Below are 24,238 nucleotides of genomic sequence, written 5' to 3' on the forward strand. Positions count from 1 at the left end.
TCAAAATTCTTCAGTTTCCCTAACATGGCTCAAAAACCTTTCCTGTGATTTATCCCTCCCTACTTGCTTGGCAGAATACTACCCAGAAGATCTTGATTTCAGCCATAAACTTGGAGGTTTGCTGTGCTTCTAAAGCTTTGAGGAACTGTTAGGATAGAAATGACTAGCCCAGATAAAAGAACTGCCTGTCAGTATAATCTTCTCACATTCAGCTTACCCAGAAGCAACTAAAGACTGCTTTGAACTCTGATTTCTTGTTATGAGCATTACTGAAAGGAAATGGTTGAGGCTTCTGTTTGTCTCCTGGTCTTATCATTAGACTCAGTGCAAGTGAAAACTGGGAAATACCTGAGAATAACTTGCTTGGGCCGTGGGGATTGATACTTCACATTTACATTTCTTCTAGTTAGTTTGTGGCTGGTGTATTGGTTTAGCTTGGTTTTTGCTTGTTCTGAAAGGGGGACATTTCACAATGCAGTTTTAGGTGTCTGCCCTGCTACATATGTGGAGGGGTGGACTCATGCTAGACTGCTGACATTTGGTCAAAATTTAGAAGTAAGGAATTTAAGGCTGTCGGTCAACAGCTTCCTTTGTTGTGTGCTGTTCTCCTTTGAAGTCATGATTAACGCCTGGGCTTTCGTTCGTTTGGGTCCCCTCAGATACACCTATGAGCGAATTGATGGGCGAGTACGGGGAAACCTGCGCCAGGCAGCCATCGACCGGTTCTGTAAGCCAGACTCAGACCGCTTTGTCTTTCTTCTGTGCACCAGAGCGGGAGGCCTGGGGATCAATCTCACAGCTGCTGATACCTGCATCATATTTGATTCAGACTGGAACCCACAAAATGACTTGCAGGTAACCATTAGGATGATTGCTGTTTGCCTTAGCTGCCCCTGAATCAAGAGCATCATGACAGGGTCTGCCTTGGCTTTAGAGTGTCTACCGTGCTGCTTGCTACGGTGTCGGCCACGTTACCGACTTAGGGCCTCAGTGAGGGAACACAACTGAATGAAAAGTGGGTATTACCCCTTCCCACTAGTTGGAGAGTGGGTCTTTACTTTTATTTTAAATCAAATGGTATTTTATAGTGGTAACATCCAAATAGAAAATAAAACTACCATTATTCTTATCAGATATAAAGAAAGATACTAAGCTTGACTAATTTTCTAATTCTTGATGCATAGATTGATTCTGTCATTTTCACTTGGTGTGTATGTTAGATACCATATGTCAAGTGCCATAAATGATGTGTCCCAAAGGGGTGGGAAAGTTGCATGCCTGGAAGTCACCCATATTAGTTCATTTAGTGCATATTAGAGTTTATTTGTGTCTAATTCTGTGAATTCTCAGATGATATTTACTAGTTTTAAACAAACTAACAGGTGGCTTTAAAAATCATTGCCAGAGTGGGAGTTAATACATCTAAAAAAGCAATCATAAAACAAGAAAAATAGCAGAGCTAACACTTCTCCTACTTCAGAGGTCTTCATCAGCCTTGTTTCAAAGTAAAAATAATGACAGTATAGCCAGATTGGACAGTAAGTCGGTCAAAAAGATTGTAAGTTGCAAGACAGCAATTGTGAATATAGGTTTTACATCCATCATTAATAACAATGAACATCTATCGTGGGATATTTGCTAATACTTGGAGAGTATGGCGGGAGGGTAGTGGGTGGCTCAAAGTCTTTTTTCATGATACAGATAATTGATAAAAGAAATTTGGGCCAGCTATTTCACAAGCTGAAGAGGTAACCTAGGGAATACTCCTGGGAAAACAAGCTACACTGACGGCCATTGGGGTTTCCTCTGCACTTGCCACTTCTCACAAAGCCATTCTGCTTTGTCTTTTTCATAAGTTTCTAAGTGAAGTTTTATTTAACTCTTCCTATTAGTGTGTTAGTTGAAAAGCCAGTGCTTTAGATTATTATATTGGTAACCATGGCTAAAACCCAGAGTAAAAAATATCATGACAAATAGTGGGGCACAATATTCAAATATTTTGTAAATGAGTGAAAGCTTTCAATCATCTATAATTCTTTCAGAGAAAAACCTGTGGATATGACTAGCTCACCTGTCGGGTCTTTCTACTCGTGAAAGGATATTTGGGCCAAAGAAGAGTTGCTAGATACAATGAGTAGCCAATTTTTAAAGGCGTGCGTAACATCCTCAACATTAAAATAATCAAAACTGCAGTTGATCAGGTTGCTAGCAAGAACCTAATTAGGATAGAGATAGAGACGAAGGAATGGGAAAGTACTACCCGTAGATTAGCCACTTGTATTCTAAAGTGGTTTTTTTTTTTTTTTTTTTTTTTTTTTGAGTACAATCAAATTTGTATTCCAGTTCTCTCTGCTTGCTGTCACTTTATGGTGATAGAGTGAATACCACACCAGAGACTTCATAGGCCACATCTAAGATATTTCCTGTTATAGAAGCTTGCCCACTGCAAGACAGATGATTTCTTAAATTTTTGGCAACTGTAAAATTCTGTACTCCTTTTCAGTACTCACCCAACTGTGAGGCTTGGTACCTGGGAGAATGATGATACAAGAAACCAAAACTGGGTGGCTGAGTTGAGGCTAGGTTAGCTGAACAAGCCTGAAGGAATTTCCAGGAGGGAAATTGGAAGCATAAGGCTGGCATTTGGAGGCAGGGTATGGCCAGAGACAAAGCTTTTGGAATATTGGCTTCACTTAGGTGAAATCTGGACACTACTGATTGAATAGGCACAGTGCCAAGAATGGAAAGAGCAAGAATGTGAATATTGAGACCTGGTGGAGAGGGTGATATCATTTATATTTGATTTATATGTGTAGCAACCAGAAGGAATGGGTGGGCCATTCTGGATTAGGGTTTGGGGAAAAGGGAGTTTAAGAATAGCTGCTTTTTAATATCTACTGCTGAAGAACCAGCAAGAAATGAATAAAGAAAACTGAAATAGTATAGTGTAAAGTATTTTAGTGTGCCGATACCATTTGTGGACTTCCTCTAATGTTCAACCTGATTGAAGAAACAACTACCAGCACTATGGGTGCTCTTCTTGTACCCAGAATGTAGCGGAAGGTAAATGAATGAGACCATCCATCTTATGATGACAGCCCCTAATCCAAGTTAAAGTTGGAATTCCCTAGTTTGCCATCTTTTATTTTTTTTTTAAAGATTTATGTTTTTTTTACAAGAGCTGGGGTACAGCCAGAGGCATGGGAGGGTGAGAGGATTCACCAGAGACAGATTGGGGAGCAGAACGGGCAGACGGCCCAAAAGTACTGCTGAGGGGAGCAGCGGGCGAGGCAGGAAAGGTCTGCCCCACCATGTGGGTATCTCCCCGGCCGGCCAGGAATTGAATCCACGCAGCAGAGGCTGCGGGTAGCTTCACAGCGCTGCGCTCAACCCACTGTGCCGCCGGGAAGACCCTTGCCATCTTTTAGACTGGTGACTGCTTCACTGTTCTGGATCCATTGGTCTCTGCTTCTTGGGTTATTTTTAACGTTTCATATGTTAAGCTATCCTTTACTTTTGAAATATCAGACCAGATTGGGTAGAAATGAGGGAATTGGAAGAGAAGAATCATCTTAGGGCAGGGAAGAAGATCAGTGGTTATTGGGGAGGGATATCATTGGGATGTACTGTGAAGACAGGTATGACAAGAGTAAGGAAAGTCCAAGTTCTGCAGTATACACAGAGATGGAGCAAGGTTCTGTGCTTGGTTGGCATGGGAGTGTAGAGCAGGAGGACTGGAGACTACCCACAGGATATGCACACTCAGCACACCCTGTCTTTGCTCTTGAGCCCATGTGCTATAAATGTGATGTGGAGGAAAGGATCTGGAGACTGCAACCCTGAGATTATCATGTGGTTCACAGGGCTACAGCTGAATCAGCTGTGAAAATCAGTGAAATGCATTCTTAACCCCAACCAAGCAGAAACCTTAACCAGACCATTCACTGGACTGTTCCTGCTAGGTGGTTATGTAACTTAGACACACTCCATTCACACACACAAACTCTAATATTTTTCATGGATGTGTAAAAGCTTTCAGTCACCTATAATTATTTAAGCTCACTGAAGAACTGCAATCCCTATCTCAGAAAAGATGATTGTATTTCCTTTGGAAGATGGGCTTAGACATAGAACATTTATCCTGAGGGTAAATTGAGGTACATACTTCTGATAGAAATATCAGGGCCATGGAAAAGAAAATCCCAATATGAACAGAGTCTCATCCTCTCTGCTAATGGGATTTTAGCTTAGCTCCAGATGTCCAAGTTCAGGTTACAGAAAATGGTGCTGTTCACTAGTCTCAAACAGCTGCAGTCTGTCATTATCCCCAGTCAGGACAGCATGCGGTTGTAGCAGCGCCAGGACACTGTTTCTGACTGATGTAGGTAGACCTAGCAGCACCATTCCCTTCCCAAATCCTTCTCCCCCTTTCCATGAGAAATACCTCAATATTAGCGTTTTTCCTGGGTTTTCTGGGTAAATCAGTTTTTATGTCCCTTTAACAAATCTCATCTAGCAGTATCAGGTAAATGTACATCTGCTCTCAAATCTTGACTATATGTGTCAGCATCAGTGTGTGTAAAAAAGCGAGAGTGTAAATTCACCTTTATGCACCTTCATCCAGGAGACACAGCTGTGATCCAGTCTTGGTTTGTCAGCTGCAGCAGCTTTTGCCTTAGATTCCCAGCAATACTCAAGGTTAAGAAATGGCACAATAGCCTGAGAGGGAAGAAGAACAGTGAAAAACTGGTTTCTTTTCATTTGAGGAAACCAGCTACAAGCTCTGAGGGCAGAGACAGGCCTGTTGGGAGTAGCCAGGCACCACACCTCACCTCACAGAGGCTGCACACACTGCACTTTTGCATGTCTCCATGACACCTCCATTCTTCTCGAGGGAGACTTTGTTCTTTAAGGCAAGAGCTCCTTGGGGTTGAACAGGGCTCAGGGTAGCAGTGGTGGGGCCTTATAGTACTGTATCCTTTCTGCCAGTAAGATTCCTGAAGGGAGAATTCAGAGAGTGTGGGAACAGGTGTAGTGGCAGAGGGCAAAGCCCCAGGGTTATGCAGCTGCTGCCTGTCCAGAGAATTTTGTAATGGAGGAAGGAATCCAGCCAGAGCCCCTTCCAGGATCCCTGGAAGCAAGATCATAGGGGCCTGACACATTGCTCTGAGAAAGGAGACTGCCCCTTTATTTACTTATTTATTTATTTATTTATTTCCTTTACTGCCACCAGATTGCAGGTATCACCTGTTTGTTGACAATATGTGCCTGGAGCTTGGAGGACTAGACTCTTCTGAAGGCACTTTTATTTACTACTGAGACTGATAAGCTTATGCTGTCAGAAAGCTTTTGTTTTTGTGGGTGGGCAGACAGTAAACAAAGAAAAATAAGATATAGATAGCAGTACTTACTACAAAGAAATAAAAGAGGCTAAGAATGCTGAGGGGTGGGTGCCCTGATTTAGAGAGTGGTGTAGGAAAGCTTTTTTAAGACGACCACATTTGGACGGAGATGTGCATGAGAGGAAGAATCTTAAATTATGAGATCAAAAGGAAGAGTGTTCCAGATGAGCATTGGCAGCACAACTGAAATAGATGGGACAGGTACTTACAACCACATAAAGTGAGTGAATTTCTTTTGAGTACTCTCTTGTCTCTCTTCAACAGCCTCTCTTTTTCACTCCCTGTTCCTTTTTTCTGCTACCACAAAACACCCTTTTCCCTCCTATCAGCTCCTCTCTCCTGCCTGTTGTCAGCCTGGTCTTGACTGACTGGCAGATATATTGAGCCCCAGACACTAGGCCACACTATGGGAAAACAGATGTATTTAAGGCTTTGGTTTGGGATGATCATCTGAATAATAGCAGAAATAGAGTTGTAAGGGGGGCAGATACCTGTGCCAATTCTTAAGTGACATTTACTTTTTTTTTAAAGATATATTTATACAAGAACTGGGGTACAGGTCAGAGGCACGGGAGGGTGAGAGGATCCACCAGAGACAGAGCAGGGAGCAGAACAGGCAGACTGACTGAAACACACTGCTGAGGGGAGCAGTGGGCGAGACAGGAAAGGTCTGCTGCACCATGTGGGAATCTCCCTGGCCGGCGGGGAATCAAACCTGAGCTGCAGCAGCGGACAGCCTCATAGGGCAGCGCTCAACCCGCTGCGCTGCAGGGGAGGCCCAGTGATATTTACATTTTAAGAGGGAACGAAACCTTACCCCAAGGAATAAACCTGGCCGGAAATTTCGGATTCCAAACATAAGCCTGTGGAAGACATCATTGAGGGAGAGCAGCTCCATAGATAGTGTCCGATTCCTCTTCTGCATGAGTAGGCAGCTAAGATACAGACTTTTAGAGTGCCAGGAGAAATGTTAAATTGCTGAGTTGAAATAAAACACTTGTGCATACAAAATGGACTGGGGAACCTATCAGTGTGCTAAACATCATTGAGTTCTGGTGGGACTATAGGTTGTTTTTTTTTTTAACTTCTCTGATTATGCGTATTTCATTGAGGAACAAGTAGTATTTTAAAGAATTAAAATATATTTTTAAAATGTAATAAAGTAGTGATTTAGGAAAGTAGTATAAGAGCCACATGAGGAGTCAGTACTGCTTAATACTTTGTGCTAGGAAGAGCATTAGCACTCTTGTGCTGTGTACTGGTTGGGGGTAGTAGCACCACTGCCCCCTGCTTGTGGTCTGCTCAGGAGGGTTCTGTATTTGTACCTTTGCTGATGCAGCTTGTTTGGGCTGCATCTCTCTTGCTGCACCATGTGGGAATCTCCCTGGCCGGTGGGGAATCAAACCTGCACTGCAGAGGCTGCGGACAGCCTCATAGAACATTCATTCTGAATGTTTTTTTCTTTATCTTAATGTGTGTGTAAGATCTGTTTGCGAGTTGACTGTAAAGTGATGAATCTCTTAAATGTGACAGCATTCATTCTGTTATCTTCCAGGTAAGTGATGATGCGGTGTGTTTGTCTCCTAGCACCACGTAGTTGCTTGTGATAGTAAGAAATCTGGAGATGGGTAATCTGGGAATGTGTGATAGCCTCGAAGGCTCCTTCTGTCTGTGTCCCACCATCCTCAGTGAGTGTGGTTTATATCCTCTTGAATCCAAAATGGATACTTTAGACCCTGACAGGAAAAAGAAGGAAGGAAGATGCTTTACAGGAAAGAGGAACTCCTCCAGATGCCCCCAGCAGACGACTTCTACATCTCATTGTCCAGTACCTCGCCATCCCACAGAAGCTGGACATGGTTTCAGTTGAACACATTGCTGCCCTCTACAAGCATCGGGGTTCTGGTAGTAAAGAAAGGAAATGTGGACACATTGTTGGAATTTGGCTCAGAACATTTCTTAAAATCCCTCTCATTGTATGAGTCAGAACAAAAAAATCGGTGTCAGTACTTAGAAGCAAATATTCCTAGCTTATAGGTTTCATAAAACATAATTACTTACCTCCATCACTTCCTTTACCAGTTATCTATCAACTCTTCTCGTAATAAAGATTTATTGCCACTACAGATGCTAAGAAAGAGGGACAGCTGTAATCCTTGTAATAGCCAAGGATTAAACAATTCAGTTGTCCAGCAGTAGAAGAATGAATAATTAAGCCATAGTCTATTCAGCTTTGCTTTTAAAATGAGAAATATCTCCATTTGGAATCATCTCGGGAATGTATTACTGAGTTAAAAAAAAGTGGGAAAGTATGTATAGTATGCTATAAAAAGGTGTGTGTCTGTTTTTCTCTTTTCCTTTTCCAACTCCATGAAAAGATTAGGGGGTGGGACAAAGGGGGGTAAAAACTTAAAAACTTTATTTTTAAACCATTGCCTGGGGCAGGAGGAGTAAGGGAACAGGACAGGGATAGAAACTAGTTTTTCCAAATACGCCTTTTTGCATATTTTGCTTTGGAACTATCCTAAGTGTTTTATAGATTTATAAAACAAAATTCATTTTCAAAAATTTATTTTAAAATCATTTTAAACTTAAAAAAAATTACGGAACAGTGTAGTGCTAGGCCTTTTCACCCAGCTTTCCTTAATGTTAGCATTTTATATAACCATAGTGTAGTTATTGAAACTATATTTGTTTCCTATAAATGTTCTTTTTCTGGTCTGGGAGCCCATGCAGGATCTCACATTTCTTTTAGATGTCATGACTCCTTAGCTTCCTCCAGCTGTGACAGCTCCTGTCTTATCCTTTATGACCTTGACACTTTTGAAAGGTGCTGACCAGCAGTTTTATAGAATACTCCTCAGTTTGCGTGTTTTGTCATGATCAAATGTGAGGTCATGCATTTTTGGCAAAGATATAACAGTGATGTTCTAGCCTCTCATATCAGGGGGTTCATGGTGTTGATACATCTTCTTAGTTGGGATATTAACCTTGAATATTTAGCTGAGATGGTGTCTGCTGGGCTTCTCCACTGTAAAACAACTATTTTTACCTTAAAATTAATCACTATTTTGGAAGAAGATGTTTTGAGACTGTAAATACACTGTTTCTCATCATACTTTTGCTCATTAATTTTAACATCCATCAGTGCTTCTAGCCTTCAGTAATTATTACCACAGTATTTGGCTATGGTAACTTTCTATTACATTCACTCCTTCTACATTTATTAATTGAAATTCTGTTATAAAGAGCAGCTGTCCTTTGTCCCCCATTTGTTTATGTCAGTATGGGGATGGGGTCATGAATTTTTATTTTATTTTTATGAGTTGTAATCAACTGCTCTCCATATTTGTTGTTCAGATGTGCTTATTGGGAGTTCCTTCAGGCCTACTCCTCTATCCTTTTGGTATCTCATATCAACTTTTGAACAGTTGCTTGCTTTTTAAAAGTACCAAAAGATTGTCAGGTTAATTTTACATTTTTCCTGCAATAGCCATGGAATTGACAAATTTCCCCAAAGATCTCTGGTTCTTTTATTTTCAGAATGGTGTTTAGAAAGCAAGGTCTGACTATGTGTCCATTGCTGCCAGTTATTTATTATTGCTTCTAGAGTCTCTGAGCAGACAAAACCAGAGTATACATGTATGTACACTAGTAAACACTCATACCACACATCTGTATTTATTCCATGTGTATCCACCCATAGTGAGATTTCTGATGCCAGCTCAACATCACAAAGTCTTCTCCTTTTCCTTATCTGTAACTCCTTTTTCTGGCTGTGAGAGGACTTGATTCTCATTATCATAATAGTGTATTTATTCATTTGTTCAATCCTTGATACACAGTGATTTCAGAACTGCCAACTCATATTCTGTGAAAAATAAATTTACCAGCATATATGCAGGATTATAGTGGGGTTTTTTATCATTAGTGTTACAATATAATCAAAATACTATTTTCCAAAGTTACTTGGTTTAGTTTTCTTTCTTCCCACCCCCTCCATTATGGTTAAATTGGTGGGGAGGGGAGCAGGAAGAGAATGGCAGGGAGAATTAATCCCTAAAATTCAAACACAGGATGATATTATAAAATCTAGCTATATATCAAATGGATGGCATAACTCCAAGAGAGAAATTATTTTAAATGTCTGTATATAATAGTTTTTACCTTTTCATTCTGATATAATTTCACTTTGTAGTTCCATATTCCCCTTTACCCATATTTATGAACTGTTTACATTTTGCCCAGTGTGCCTTTTTTTGCCCTAACTGTATCTTCTGTCTCTCTGAGAATATAAGTACCATTTTTGGGTCTGAACCATTTGAGGGTAAGTTGTCCTCAGAGTACTGTGTCTTTCCCAAGTGCCAGGACATTCTTTTATATAACTAATTCAGTTGTCAGAAGCAGGAAATTAGAACACAGTCTCCACCCATCGTCCATATTCAAATTTTTTAATTTCTTTCAATGTCCTTTATAGATATGATCCCTAGTCTAAGAGTCATTCCAGGATCATTCATTACCTGTGTTTCTCATATCTCTTTAGTCTTCTTAATCCCGATCAGTTCTTCAGTGTTTCTTTTTCTCTCATAGTTAGATGTTTTTGAAGAATACAGGCCAATTATTTATAGACTGTCACTCAATTTGTGCTTATATGTATTGGACTCAGACTTAGCAATACCCCTTTAGTGTTATGTCCCTTCTTGATATATCACATCAGGAGAAGCATATGTCCTTGTCTGATAATGTGGACCTTGGTCTTCATCAGTGATGTCTGCCAGACTTATCAACTGAAAAGTTGCTCTTTTTCCCTTTGGAATTAATAAGTAATTTTAGAGAAATACTTTGAGACCGTAAAATATTCTGTTTCTCATCAGAGCCTCAGCCACTGATTTTATTTTTGCCTGAATCGTTCATCACTGTGATGGTTACAAAGTGATGATTCTCTGTCACTCTGTATTTATAGTTATATTATGCAATAAGGAAAGTTTTTCCTCTCTCCCATTTATTTACGTTAGTGTGGACTTGTGGGTTATTTTTTTTATTCAGTGGGTCATATTCCATTACTATATTTTTATGTTCAGGCAGTCCTACACTTAGCCAATAGACGCCTCTTCAAGCTTCAAGTGTTCTTTTTAGTATGTTTCCATCATCCTTTGCGTATTTCCTTATATTCTGGCACAATGTGTTTCAGGTTCATCCTCTACTTTGTCTCCCTGGTCCTAGAATTAACCTAATTTCTCTAACCTTGGTTCTGTCTTAGGGAGAATGGTATTTTGAAACCAAGAGTTGAGAGTTAACAGTCCTTGCTACAGGGATGCCGTTTGCTTCTAGGCCCTCTCAGTGGACATAACAAGAATACACACACAGAGTGTGTGTGCATAAAACATGTTTTATACGTGTATGTGTATGTACATATGTATATACATAAACATATACACAGAAATAACCATGTTTATGTCTAGTTCTATATCTGTATATATGTTTGTATACACACATGCACACACCTAACCATCCGTTAATAATGATATCTCCAAATCCATTCTGATGCCACAGAATTATTCTAGGTTTCCTTTCCATATTTGTACCTTCCATCTTCAAAAGTAAAAACCCTGACCCTGGTACATTTACTCATTCACTCAACCCCATATTACACAGAAGCGTTCTGTGGTTACTAACCCTACGGCTACAAAAAAGAAACCTACCTACAAGTTTGTATTTAAAGCTCTGTAATTTGACTGTACATAGAGGGGTATAACCCTGAGAGGGGAAAACAAAATCTTATTGCATTGTTTTCAGTAATTATGTTAGAGGAAGACTGTAATGGTATTGTTTTTCTGAGACTGATGTATGTATCGTGGGATAAATCAAATGAGCAATGATACTGGTGTGGTTGACAACAGAGCTTTTCAACCTAGTTAAAAATAGGTACAGATGTTGTAATAATAAAGTAAAAATCCCATAGTCCTAAATTTGAATTTAAAATATCACTATGGAGAAATCCTATACTGTAAAAATATTAACAAGGATGTAAAACAATGGTACTTCTTTTAAAAATAAATGTATGTCAGCATGACCTCATGGTGCATTTTGTCTTATATTTATACATAGTTGTATGTACTATACACCCACAAATACTTCTATTTTTGCCTACTAAATAAACCTAGAAACAAAGACCAAGTTAGTAGCAGTGAATACCACTAGAGTATCCAAATTACTGCCTCTGACTACCATTTCCCACTAAAAGAAACTAGGCCTCCTTGAAAGAAAAATGTCTGAGTCCAGGCCTGGGCAAGAAATATATCTTAAGAACTTCATATCAGAAAGCAAGGGAGCTATCCAAGAGTCCTGGTCGTTGATAAAACATACAGACACGTTACATCTAATTCTTATCTGCACGTGTATATATAAGTGTATGTGCAGGTACACACAACCCCCTCCCCCAGCTGTGAGTTCTTGCTGATGCCTCCACATCTATTCTGCCACCAGAGTTTATTTTATCCTCCTCCTTTCTATATTTGACTGAATTTTCAGAAGGACTCCCATAAGCCATATTTGAACAGCAATAAAAGTAATGTTGACGGTGCAGTAAACCATAGGTTCATTTATTTAAATGCATAATGTAATTCTATTCCTTAAAATCTGATCATAAAAATCTTTGTTGGTCACTTTTGGAGGATGTTATTTTGGAAACTAAGTAAAGAGAAAGAACTAAAACACAGACCTTGTTTCTCCTGTATGAATTGTACATCAGCTAACAAAAATAACTGGTCTAGGCAATGGTCATCCATTTAAACTAAGACAAACAAACCTTTTGTGCTATCTTTACTTGATTAAGTCCTACTTTAGAGGAAATACAGGAAACAGGAACCTATTCAGTAAGACAGCCAGAATACAGGTGGCAAAATCTGACCGTGAGAAACTATGGGACAGATAAACCTGGTCATGTCAGCAAATAAATTACATTTGATAAAAGGAGAGATCAGAGTCTGGCAGTGTTATAAGAGAGACTTGAGACTTATCAAACAATTACAGTGTATGGGCCTTATTTGAATCCTAATATAAATACACTCACACACACATATAGTTGTAGATTTATGAATAAGATAAGCGGGGAAACTGGAGCATTGACTGATGAGTTGGTACTAAGAATTAGCTTTTTGAGTTGTGGCAATAATGTTTTACAGGAGTCCTTCTCTTTAAAAATACATATTGAAATTTGTACAGATCAAACATGGTGTCTAGGATTTGCCTCATAGCATTAGAGAGTAGGGGTGTAGTACAGATGAAATGAAATTGTTCATACCAGGTCATATACTTATACTTTTGTCTGTAGGTGAAAATTTCTCTAGTAAAATGAAAAAATTACAAAATCTAGAGCTTCCAGCTCTGAGACATTGCCCCAGAGAGCAGGACAGCATTGTGGGAATGTGTGTGTGCTCAGACCACAAGCTGGGGAGGGGAGGGCAGGAAGCCAGGTGCTTCTCATCACTGTATCCCATCACACAGTAGTCACTCAATAAATAATGAGTGAGGAAATCAGTGACCTTGAAGGAGCAGCCTTCATTTGGGTCAATTCTATAAAATCAGTCCCATGACTCAACTGAGAGCTATTCGCTCACCCCACATGGAATTTCAGCATCTTCCTATTCCTTTGGCTGCTGCCACTATATCTGGTGACATTACGTGTATGACCCTCCTTCCTTCCCAGGCTCAGGCGCGATGCCACCGAATAGGCCAGAGCAAAGCTGTCAAGGTGTACCGGCTCATTACTCGGAACTCCTATGAGCGAGAAATGTTTGACAAGGCCAGCCTGAAGCTGGGTCTGGACAAAGCTGTTCTTCAGGACATCAACCGAAAAGGCGGCACTAACGGGGTGAGTATGACAGTACCTGCTCTGGAGCCTTAAGAAGCATTTGTCACACAGCCTGGGTGGTCTGGAGTCTTCAGCTATTTTATTTTATTTTATTTTCCAAGATTTATTTATTTATACAAGCACTGGGTACAGTCAGAAGCGTGGGATGGTGAGAGAATTCACCAGAGCTAGAGCGGGGAGCAGAGCAGGCAGAAGGACCGAAGTACACTGCTGAGGGGAGCAGTGGGCGGCAGGAGAGGTCTGCACACCATGTGGGACCTTCCTCCGGTGGCCGGGGAGCAGCCGGGGATTGAACCTGCGCTGCAGAGGCTGCGGGCAGCTTCGCAACCCAGCGCTCAACCGCTGCGCCACCAGGGAGGCCCACTCTTCAGCTATTTTAAGATTCACTTTCACTACACTGAGTCAGCCTACACAGCTTTGTTGGGTAATTGAGTAGGAGGATAATTCAGGGTTAGGTCTCTGCATTTTATAGGTGGATAAAGGAATCTGTAGAAGCAGTTATATAGGAATGCCCCAGATGCAGTAACATTTCAGTCAGCAGTTCTTAACAGTGCCCATTAGAAGTTAGTAGATCTTGGGCCTCCCCGGTGGCGCAGCGGTTGAGCGCTGGGTTGCGAAGCTGCCCACGGCCTCTGCGGTGCCGGTTCGATCCCCAGCTGCTCCCACGGCCACCGGAGGAGGGTCCCACATGGCGCGCAGACCTCTCCTGCCGCCTGCTGCTCCCCTCAGCAGTGTACTTCGGTCCTTCTGCCTGCTCTGCTCCCCGCTCTGGCTCTGGTGAATTCTCTCACCCTCCCGCGCTTCTGACTGTACCCAGTGCATGTATAAACAAACAAACAAATAAAATAAATAAATAAATAAAACATGCCTGTATAAAAAAAAAAAAAGTTAGTAGATCTTACCACTCTTACCTCTAGATACCTGCTATCATCAGACTTGGCAGTTCCTGAAGGCGTAATGGAACCTAGTTTGTCAGATGTATCCTCCAAGGTCTCTAACCATGTTTGGTGTATTAAAGATATCCAACTGATGGTTAGTGAGTAAATGAATGAATAAATGAGTAGCTAAAATACTCTCCCAGGGGGAGAAAAGTTGCAGCTAAAATCCTTAAATTGTTTTAAAGTATAGGCAGATAAAATGGAGTATCTCCATAATCTCTGGGCTCAGGGCATCAAAGATTGGAAATTACAGACTTCCAAAGGAGTTGTCTTTAGTCCAGATGGTCTGTATCTCCTTCACTGTGCATATGTTGCTGAGAATAATATTTCAAATGAGCAGTGCTGGGACGCATGAAATTCCCTCTTGTGATTGTTGTAAAGAGAACCAGATTCTTAATTAGAACCAGGAAAGGGTGTTTTGAACTTCCATTTCCTGTTTTCAGCAAGCAATTGAGAAGATCACACTTGGCATGGGATCTTTTTTTTTTTTTTAAGTTAAGCAATGACATCATTTCCAATACCAATGTACTTATTTAATAATGAATAAATCATTACTCTTTAACTCATTTGGTACATATGCAGGCTTTTAAAGATGCAAACTCAAACTAAAACATAGAATAAACATTAAGCATATCCTCTTCAGTGGTACATAGTTTTAATGACTTGTGACTTTTGATAATAACCAATGTCCTGAAGAATGTTGGGGCCATTGGGTCATGTGCTGGGTTTTATTTCGGAGCTCAAATAGCAATTGTCTGCCTGCCCTCCCCATAGTTCTCTTTGACTCCATCTTTACCTGGGTTTTCATTGTCTAAAGCTTTTTGTCCATGTCTGTTTTTCTGACATGTGCAGTTAGTGAGTTATAAAGGTCAAACTTGAGGCTGTTTTTCTCCTGTGCATTTTCTACTTTGTGATTAGCCTTTGGTGACCTGTCCAGGTACAGCAGCTCTCAAAAATGGAGGTAGAGGACTTGCTCCGGAAAGGTGCTTATGGAGCCTTAATGGATGAGGAAGATGAAGGCTCCAAGTTCTGTGAAGAAGACATAGATCAGATTCTGCAGAGGAGAACCCACACCATCACCATCCAGTCTGAAGGGAAAGGGTCCACCTTTGCCAAGGTATAGAACCTTCTCTCCTGCGTACTTGTTGGAGTGGGAGTGAGGAGAAAATGATTTATTTTTTGTCCCTCATTAGCCAGGCTTCTTTTCTCTGATACACACCATTGTGTGTGTAATACATGTCTCTAAATACATGTCATTGAGATTATCTGCTATACATCTATTCTGCATGATACCCTGAAGCTACAGTAAGTCTGAGTAATGAGTCAGAGCTGTAGAAAGAACATATCATTCTAACCATTAGTTGCTGAGCTTCAGCAGGCAGTAGACTTTAATTTACAGTTTGCACTGTTCACTGTTTACAAGGACTGCTCTGAAACCCCTGAATGGTCATCTTGATGCCCATGATGTACGTCAGAGAGTTGAAATTCCAATGAATACTCCATTACTCAAACGCAAGCAGGTATTCTGTCCACTTTGTAAGAAAAGATAACGAGTCTCAAGATTCTTAGCTTCTAGTAGAGGCTTTTTCCTTTGCTCTCTGTGTCACTATTTAGAATTCAGTGGCTCAGAGCACTTATCAGATCCCTCTTGGGTTTCCCTGGCCACAGGCTCTGGGAGCTCCAGAAGCTACTTGATTCTGTAGGACTGTGGCACAGGGCATTTTGTGTTTTATAGGTATCACTCTTCTCTGTACACTTCATACTACCCAAACCAGCCCCTTCCCAGAGCCAGCATTTGGTATCTCCTGAACTGAAAGAAAAATTAAATCTAGATAAGTTTTAAGAAGGAACCTTTCCTAGGAAACTAGACATCAAATAACATCATTATTGTCTTTCAGGGGTTGTCTTCCTGCTTCTAAGTTCCAAAAAAATGATTCTATAGGTTGAAATTGTAATTTCCTCACCCGGTCTTTGAATAGAATTTTTAAAAAATTAGCTTTGCGATTTTCACATTCATTTTGTAGTCTATTTGGAGTTTTGGTTTTAATTTCAATGGAGAATATCCTTGCGTTTCTTATGCATTTGAAATAACACAAGTGTTTTACTAGTCTGTACTATGTTTAAGCAGTGTATTGACTCTTGTCTTCACAGGCTAGCTTTGTGGCTTCAGGAAACAGAACAGATATTTCCTTAGATGATCCAAACTTTTGGCAGAAATGGGCTAAAATAGCTGAATTGGACACTGAAGCAAAGAATGAAAAGGTACAAAGTTAATAATTTATTCCACTGAACATTTCAGACATCTTAATATGGCGATAAATCCCCACACAGCTCAAGTCATTATTTGCTTCTGAGCCTTAGTTCTTAAATGAGATGCTCCATATAACAGGCTTAAACCATGCCCGGCACATAGAACATGACAGTGTTAACTAATGATTTTAAAATGACCAGTGTGCTGGGCATTCAGAAAATTAGACAGAGGCAATTAAGACAGCAGGTCAAATTCAGCCTTCTGTTCCAGGCCAACATCCATCGTTGGTATGTGACTATTTTACCTCTGTTTCAATACTTCCTATGAAAGAAACTTCATTTCTATTGAGTACCAGGAAGAGGAAAACAGCATGAGGAAGAATCGTTTGTTGGTTTTACCTCCATTCTTGCCATATCTTTAATTTTGCTGTTTCTGAACATGAGCTAGAGCCTCAGAGTGAAACCAGAGTTTGATACTAGGCCTGCCACTGCCTGGCCCTCTGCCTTTGGGCAAGGTACTTAAACCTCACAGACATGTGAGAAACAGAGATGGTGGTGCTCACGTCACAGAGTTGGAGATAACATTTGTGAATTTAAGTGCTTCACCCATTGTGAGGTGCCTCTGAAATGTTGGTTTCCCTCCCTTCTATCTCTGATCCTATCACCTCACTACACAATGAGTACACATCACTCTTCCTGTCTTCTTGGGTGAGTGTTGAACTCTCCTGTATGCAAAAACCTAGGCGATAATTCAGGCTTACATCTAGCAGATTCAGTAACCAGCACCCAGTCATGATTATTCTTCTGTAGGACCCTCAGATTGCTTAATCCAGCCTCTTTTCTCCAAATAGGAAGCTCCTGCAGCCCCTCTAATAACCTGCCTTAAGTGTTTTAGTGTCACAATCAAGGCGTTACGGGGGAGGAGAGGGCCAGTGATGAAGAGAAGGGAGAGCTCTTGCCTTGTAGACAGTAAGAAGAAATGGGGTAGCAAGGTAGTTGAGGCAGGGATGACTCTAGAAATTGATCTGGGTTTCAGAGAGAATTCAGAAGCTTAGCTGAGCTTTGGGAAGAGGTATAAGGGGAAGGGAGCATGAAATGATGGAGACTAGAAAAGCAGTGATGTGTGTAGCCAGGGGAGTCACCAATAGGTTCCTGAGCTGGGGATGATGTTTTCAGTGAAAGACAAAAGGTTAGCAGCTAGTGCCAGTGGAAAGCAAAAAATGAAGCAGCAGGAATGTGTGTTTGCCTTCAGAAAGTTGCTGAGCAGATGGAATTGTATAGCTCATCCTGTCTCCAGCACGCAGACTGCCTCTGCATGCTGGCAGAGCAGCTGGGACGACCACACCAGTCTTTCTTGGCAAGAGCAGACTGCCACTCAGCACTGGGGGGCCTTGCCTGCCCATACGCGTTCGAATGACTGCAGAAACAGCATATGGTGGCAGACAGCACTGGGGGCTGGGGAGCATGCCAGCTTCAGCAAGTCCCAGAGAATTCCCTCTGGTTGTGTGGACACAGCAGGTGTGCTAGGAGAACCTTTCCTCCTGGAGAATGAGACCAGGGTGCAGTTATTTCCCAAATCTACCCTGAGAAATACCAGGAGGATAGTCTTGTGCATTGGATGGGGGTGGAGAGAAGACTGGCTTTCTCCCCAACAGTTCTCTTTATTTCTAGGAAAGCTTAGTGATCGACCGGCCTCGCGTGCGAAAGCAGACCAAACATTACAACTCCTTTGAGGAAGATGAGCTCATGGAGTTTTCAGAGTTAGACAGCGACTCTGATGAAAGGCCCACGAGGTCCAGGCGCCTCAATGACAAAACCAGGCGCTACCTCCGAGCTGAATGTTTCCGGGTAGAAAAGAACCTACTCATCTTTGGGTGGGTATTGGCTTTGCCTATTTGTTGTTTTTCCCCTCTTCTTTTCAGCCCTGAGATTGGTTCAGTCTGTCTCTCTGATCCCCCCTGGAGTGATGGAGGATCTGTTAGAGCAGGAGAGAACTGTGCTGTCTACCCACAACCCCTCCCCCACAGTCAGTGTGCACTCTGCTGCCATGTTATAGATGCGCTGTGGTTTTCTCATATGCTTGTCATAGCAAATCTCTGTTACTAATTTGCTGCCTGGTACTGATTTCCTGCGTTTGTCCCCCAAGGATATGCAACAGATGTTAAAGTTAAGGCATGATTTGTGTAGGGCTCTGGCTGTGGTAGAAATAGAAGGCTTAGCTTCTGGGAGTTCACCATTGCTTTTGAATACTGCGGTTGGACTTTGTTTTAATTCCAAATGTATTCCCTGCTCCAGATATTTTCAGCCCTCCCTTCTTAACATTTTACTGTCCATGTCACCTTAGTGACATTCAGCATGCTCTAGCATGCTGTCTTCAAAGGTCCTTCAGAACAAAGTCCTGAGAGAGATTAATAGACCCAACAGGGAATGAAAAGGACTTGTGGCTTCTTGTCCAGCAGTGTTGAGGGCATGCATAGTCCTTCCACTTTTAAAGCCTTTCTCTGTTTCCACTGTCAGCTGGGGCCGCTGGAAGGACATCCTGACTCATGGACGATTCAAGTGGCATCTGAATGAGAAAGACATGGAGATGATTTGCCGTGCCCTGCTGGTATACTGTGTCAAACATTACAAGGGGGATGAGAAGATCAAGAGTTTCATTTGGGAATTGATCACACCTACCAAGGATGGGCAGGCCCAGACCCTCCAGAACCACTCAGGTGAGCCCATGTCTGAGAAGCACAAAGTTCTGTGCATTTGCATCCCTTTTCCTGTGTTGGTCCATGTTGCTATGCTTTGGAGAACTTCCATTTCTCAGATATATTTCATAGTGTTCCCTGTGGGAAAGGATGGCGATACTTGTAGTTCTCCCTCAGAATCATCCAGTGTTATGTGTAGTATTTTAAGTACAGTTGGGCCCTTTTGAGGTTTCCCACATTCCTATCCTCCCTACTAACCTCAGCATCACAGAGGGTCCTACTCTGAATTGGAGGCTCAAACCATGGGCTCTGTGGTTCATATTTTGCCTTTCTCCATTCTGTCCCAGTTCTACCTCTCTGGGCCTATTCGTATGTGTGTGTACTGTGCCTCTCCTTCCTTGTGCTTGGCAGTGGTCCACCTTCAGATTTCAGACCAAGTTTTCCTTTTTCCCTGGGTGAGATCTAAGTTCCTGAAAGATACAGGTATACCTTTCTTGCCCCTCACAGTGTAAATTGCTACTCCCTGACTGAATGGTCCTGAATGGTCCTGCGCAGGGTACTAGGCACATCTCACCATCACCAAAGCCTAGCTGTGTCTTTGCAGCCCCAAGCCAGCTCTGTCTCAGCAGAGTGGGCTTACCAGTGGGCTTATCCACCTGTCCCACAATGCCTTTCTGTGTCAGGATTGTCTGCTCCAGTCCCCAGAGGGAGGAAGGGGAAGAAGACAAAGAACCAGCTGCTGCTCCCTGAGTTAAAGAATGCTGACTGGCTGGCCACCTGCAACCCTGAGGTAGTCTTGCATGATGACGGCTACAAGAAACACCTCAAACAGCACTGCAACAAGTAAGTGTTTCCCTTCCCCATCCCTGGTGGCAGCTCCTCTCAGTCTATCCAGACCCTGTGACCCCCCAGAGCTGTGGGAGATCACTTGATACTGCTGTACTACCATGCAAGACCTGGAAAGAAAGGATACGTGGCCTAAACTGGGTCAGCATTCATTCACATTGAAACCTCTGTGACTTCTCTTATTTTTTTTTTAAGATTCATGTTTGTTTATTTATGCATATAAGAACTGGGGTGTAGGCCAGAGATGGGGGGGTAAGAAGATTCACCAGAGACAGAATGGGGAGCAGAACAGGTGAATTGACTGAAGTACACTACTGAGGGGAGCAGCGGGCAAGACAGGAGAGGTCTGCTGCACCATGTGGGTCAGCTCCCTGGCTGGGGATCAAACTCATGCCACCAGTGGCTGGAGATAGCTTGCTAGTGCTGAGACTTTTTAACCCCTTGTGCCACCAGGAGGCACCATCTCTCTGACTTCTTTAACAACATCTCTTCCTCCCCCAGAATCTGCTGTCTATACCAAGGCAGTCTGTACCCAGAGCTTTCTTCTGAGCCGACTCTCAGAATCCAGTGAGGACACTGGTGATTTCACTGCTCACTCCTTTTCTTTCCCTTTCTTTGCCCGTGAGGTCACATTACATTAGCAAAGAGAGAAGACTGGCCTTCCCACCACTGCCCATGTTGCTTCCTTTTTTAGCTTTCTCTTCTCATTCTGGCCTCTGGATATTTGATAGGCATGCCTTTGAAGTAATATTCTTTCGAAGTAATATTCTTTCTATCTGTCAGTTAGCAATTGAGGAACCAGGTGGAGACAAAGGAAAAAAGTGATAGAAAGTAAAAGTTTAGTTTCAGGGAGTTAGAGCACTTAGCCACAAAAGTGCCATATTTGCACGTGGATATTTGTATCATTGTGCTTTGAATTGATCATAATTTAAAAGACTCTTGGAAACCATCTAATCCAGCTTCCTAGGCTGTGCAGACTTCCCTCCCCAGCATTCCTGACAGGCAGAGGGAAGTCCTCTGCACACCTCTGATTAGAGTTTATCCTTCTAAATTACAATACTTTAAAGGTTTTCCCCGCCTATCAGCCTACTGGTTCTATGGTTGTTGGGTTGTTTTTTTCCTTTACAGATGAAGTCTAACCCTTACCCTTGATCCCTTCAAATATTTGAAGATTAGTCTCATGCCCAATATTGTGATTAAAAACTCTTATGCACAGTGACGGGTGCTGTGGGCATGTCTGGTGCTTCCCAAGCTAACCTGAGTGTGTTCCATGCAGAACGACAGTAACTTTAGCACCTCAGGAGAGAAAATAAGATTACTCTGACAGTAATGCCAGAAAAAGTATTTTTTTTTTATAATAATCATTTACTATGTACAAGTGAAACTGTGTGAAAGCAGCACAATTTCAGCTCACTGTCAATAAACTAGTGAGTTGCTACCCGGCCTCTTGGAAGCCTAGGAGGTCACTGTGGCCAAATGAAAGGGGTGAGTACTTTTTCAAGGATCAGGAGGAGTGCTGTCTGTTTCTGCTGGCCCCTGGAACTCACAGGTAGCCAGCAAATGACTGATGAGATGCACTCCTAGTATAAAACTGGGATGACCACTATAGCGTCTGCCATTGATACCTAATTCCTTGTTTGTCTAGTGTTTTCTCATATATTGCTTCATATAACTAAGGACATTGTAATGCCCAGAATTTCCCCATGTCAGCTTGGGGGTGGCAGTTCATAGACCAGCTCATGGGTTCTAATGTGTTTTCATTAATGCGTCTACTTTTCATAGGGTGCTTTTGCGAGTCCGAATGCTGTACTACTTAAAAGCTGAAATACTGGGAGAAGCAGCTGATAAAGCATTTGAGGGAACTCCTGCAAGGTAAAACCTCAGCTCTCAGTCATCAAGCCTTGCCATAAATTACTGTGTATAGAAATGGAAAACCTGCGGGCACTTCAAGAGGCCCATGATCCCACCCAGGATCGTAGATGATAGAGTGAGGCTATTTTAGCCTATTTCAGTGAGGCTGTTTCTCCCACTAGTGCAATAAAGAAGAAAACGGTTGTAGAAACACAGCTTTTGATAAGGTTTTTTTGATTAGTTTTTTTCTCTACTTCACTAGTCATTGTGAGATGAGTGTTAATTACTTTGATGCACTTGAGCTGACAGGCATAGACTGAAAGTATTACTCAGAATCCTGTTCTTGGTCCTGGTGCTCTTTTACATTTGAATGGTCCTCCCTTATTTATTAACCTGTTTATTAATATGTAATACACGTGACCTGTTTGACTGGTTTCATCAAAGTTTTGTAAGTTAATGTTTCCAATGCTATAGAAATGAGCAACCACTGATCAGGCTGTTGGGTAGTCACTGTTTATAGATGGGATTGCCAGACAGCCTCTTTCATCTTCCCCAGATCTATAGTTTGCTCTGTCCCTGTACAGTGTCTGTCATTTGCAGAGGACACCAAAAGTGTTAGCATTTGAACTTTGGTTTGAGATTTCCCGGAACCACGGTTTCTTCTCTTTCCGTTGGAAGATGCTAATGGCTTTAGAGGCATAGGAGCCCTGAAAGAGAAGAGAGGTGAAGGGCACTGACAGCAGTTTGTAATGATCAGTCATCCCATTGACTACTATTGATGTACTTTCTGTAGTTAATGTGGTCATTTCTACAAGGGATCGAGAGGTTGGGTGTTTTGGTTCAAGTTGTATAACTGTAAGTCCGAATGCTGTACTACTTAAAATCTGAAATACTGTTTTGAATTCAACCTGTTACCTGGTAGAAGTAATCTACCTGAACTTAATCATTCCCCTGTCAGTGTTTTCTTAGATCTGTAGATGGATGAAAGCTAGGTAGAACTTGGAGAGGGTTAGTCCATTGCCCGCCTTCTTCCTTCTTTTCCTCAGTCCTGGCTCTCACCAGTCCTGTTCGGGTTTAACGCTTAATTGTGGAGAAGCTGCCGTGAGGAATGAATAACAATTCATCCAAGAAAAGTCATTGCAGTGAGCCCCGCAGTGAAGCGAGATAGGGAGTGCTGCCCGGCAACTCCATCTTCACAGAGGTAGCTGGGCCTGGCAAACGGCCGTTAGCTCTGTGTCACAAGAAGAAGAGCCTAATCAAAGAAGAAAGTTCAAATGCTGCAGAGAAATCACCCCAGGCAGCTGGGTGGTGGGAGAGAAGGGCCTTCCAGGTCGATGTTTTCCCCCAAAGCCTTCAAAGAGTAAGGATTGTGGTCAGACTTCACACACTTGTTAAGGATCGATGTCAGCTCTCAGAACTTGACCAGAAACTCATACCGGGGCTGCTGGCACAAGCCTGCCAATCCCTGCATGCTCGCTCCCCATGGCAAATGATACTCACTCTTTGGCCAGGAGTAACACAAGTTGTGTCAGTTTTGACCCAGCACACCATTAGCAGACCACTGGCGGGAGGTGCCTCCTGTCCTCCACAAGGCTCTCTTCAGAGCCCCACATGTGCCATGGCGGGCAGTCTTGTTCTCAGTGCCTGAGATCTCTACATGTTGATCCAAGGTAATTTGGGCACTGTTCAACATTTGATTAAGTATTAATTCAACCATTTGGGAGGTATTTCAACTTCAAATGATGATTTTTTTTTTTTTTCTGAATTCTTAACTGAAGATGCATATCAGAGCTACTTTATACAGTAGATCCCAAGACCCCTTCAGACTGACTGTCAGTGAGTTCTCCAAGAGGTGCTTTGAAAGTCTGTGCCAGTCAATCTGGGGGGCAGCCTGGAGTCAAGTACATATGAGGAAATAGCTTTCTGGGTGCTGCAAAGCTCTGGTTAAGGACCTGTGTCCCCAGTCTTCTGAATCCTTTCGTTTGTTATTTCAGCATCTAAGTATGCAGTGAGGGATGTAGCTTAGTGCCAGGGTTTGAGCAGTAGCTCTGTGTGTCTGCTGTGTTGAAGAAATTGAGTCAATGCCCTTTTTCCCACAGGGACCTGGAAGTGCCTCTGCCCGACATCGACTATGTGGAGATCCCAGTGGATTGGTGGGATGCTGAGGCCGATAAATCCCTTCTGATTGGTGTGTTCAAACATGGTGTGTAATTCCTTGTGCTTTTTCCTTTCCTGAAAAATCTCCATAATTCTGTTGCATGTCTCTGTTAAAAAGTAGAGCCTTACCTCTGCCCTCTTAGAATTTTGACCAGATGAATATGGTAGCCATGAATGTGATAAAAGCTAATGTCATTGAAGAACTTCAAAAGGGAGGGTGACTGT

At 42.1% G+C, this 24,238-nt stretch overlaps 1 protein-coding gene across 1 annotated transcript in view; it reads left to right on the plus strand.

The window, feature by feature from the left end:
• The window catches only part of CHD6 (chromodomain helicase DNA binding protein 6), a gene marked incomplete at both ends in the record, with an annotated part of 124,323 nt that overhangs the window by 65,658 nt on the left and 34,427 nt on the right, over nucleotides 1-24,238 (plus strand). The window contains 9 exons of the mRNA XM_084247649.1: nucleotides 660-855; nucleotides 13,111-13,275; nucleotides 15,151-15,330; nucleotides 16,365-16,475; nucleotides 18,135-18,337; nucleotides 18,981-19,180; nucleotides 19,843-20,002; nucleotides 21,788-21,877; nucleotides 23,956-24,059. Of these exons, the coding sequence (XP_084103775.1) occupies nucleotides 660-855; nucleotides 13,111-13,275; nucleotides 15,151-15,330; nucleotides 16,365-16,475; nucleotides 18,135-18,337; nucleotides 18,981-19,180; nucleotides 19,843-20,002; nucleotides 21,788-21,877; nucleotides 23,956-24,059 (1,409 nt within the window). The remainder of the gene's footprint in view (nucleotides 1-659; nucleotides 856-13,110; nucleotides 13,276-15,150; nucleotides 15,331-16,364; nucleotides 16,476-18,134; nucleotides 18,338-18,980; nucleotides 19,181-19,842; nucleotides 20,003-21,787; nucleotides 21,878-23,955; nucleotides 24,060-24,238) is intronic.

The sequence above is a fragment of the Talpa europaea genome (genome assembly GCF_964194135.1).
Source record: "Talpa europaea genome assembly, chromosome: 11".
NCBI classification, from domain to species: Eukaryota; Metazoa; Chordata; class Mammalia; order Eulipotyphla; family Talpidae; genus Talpa; species Talpa europaea.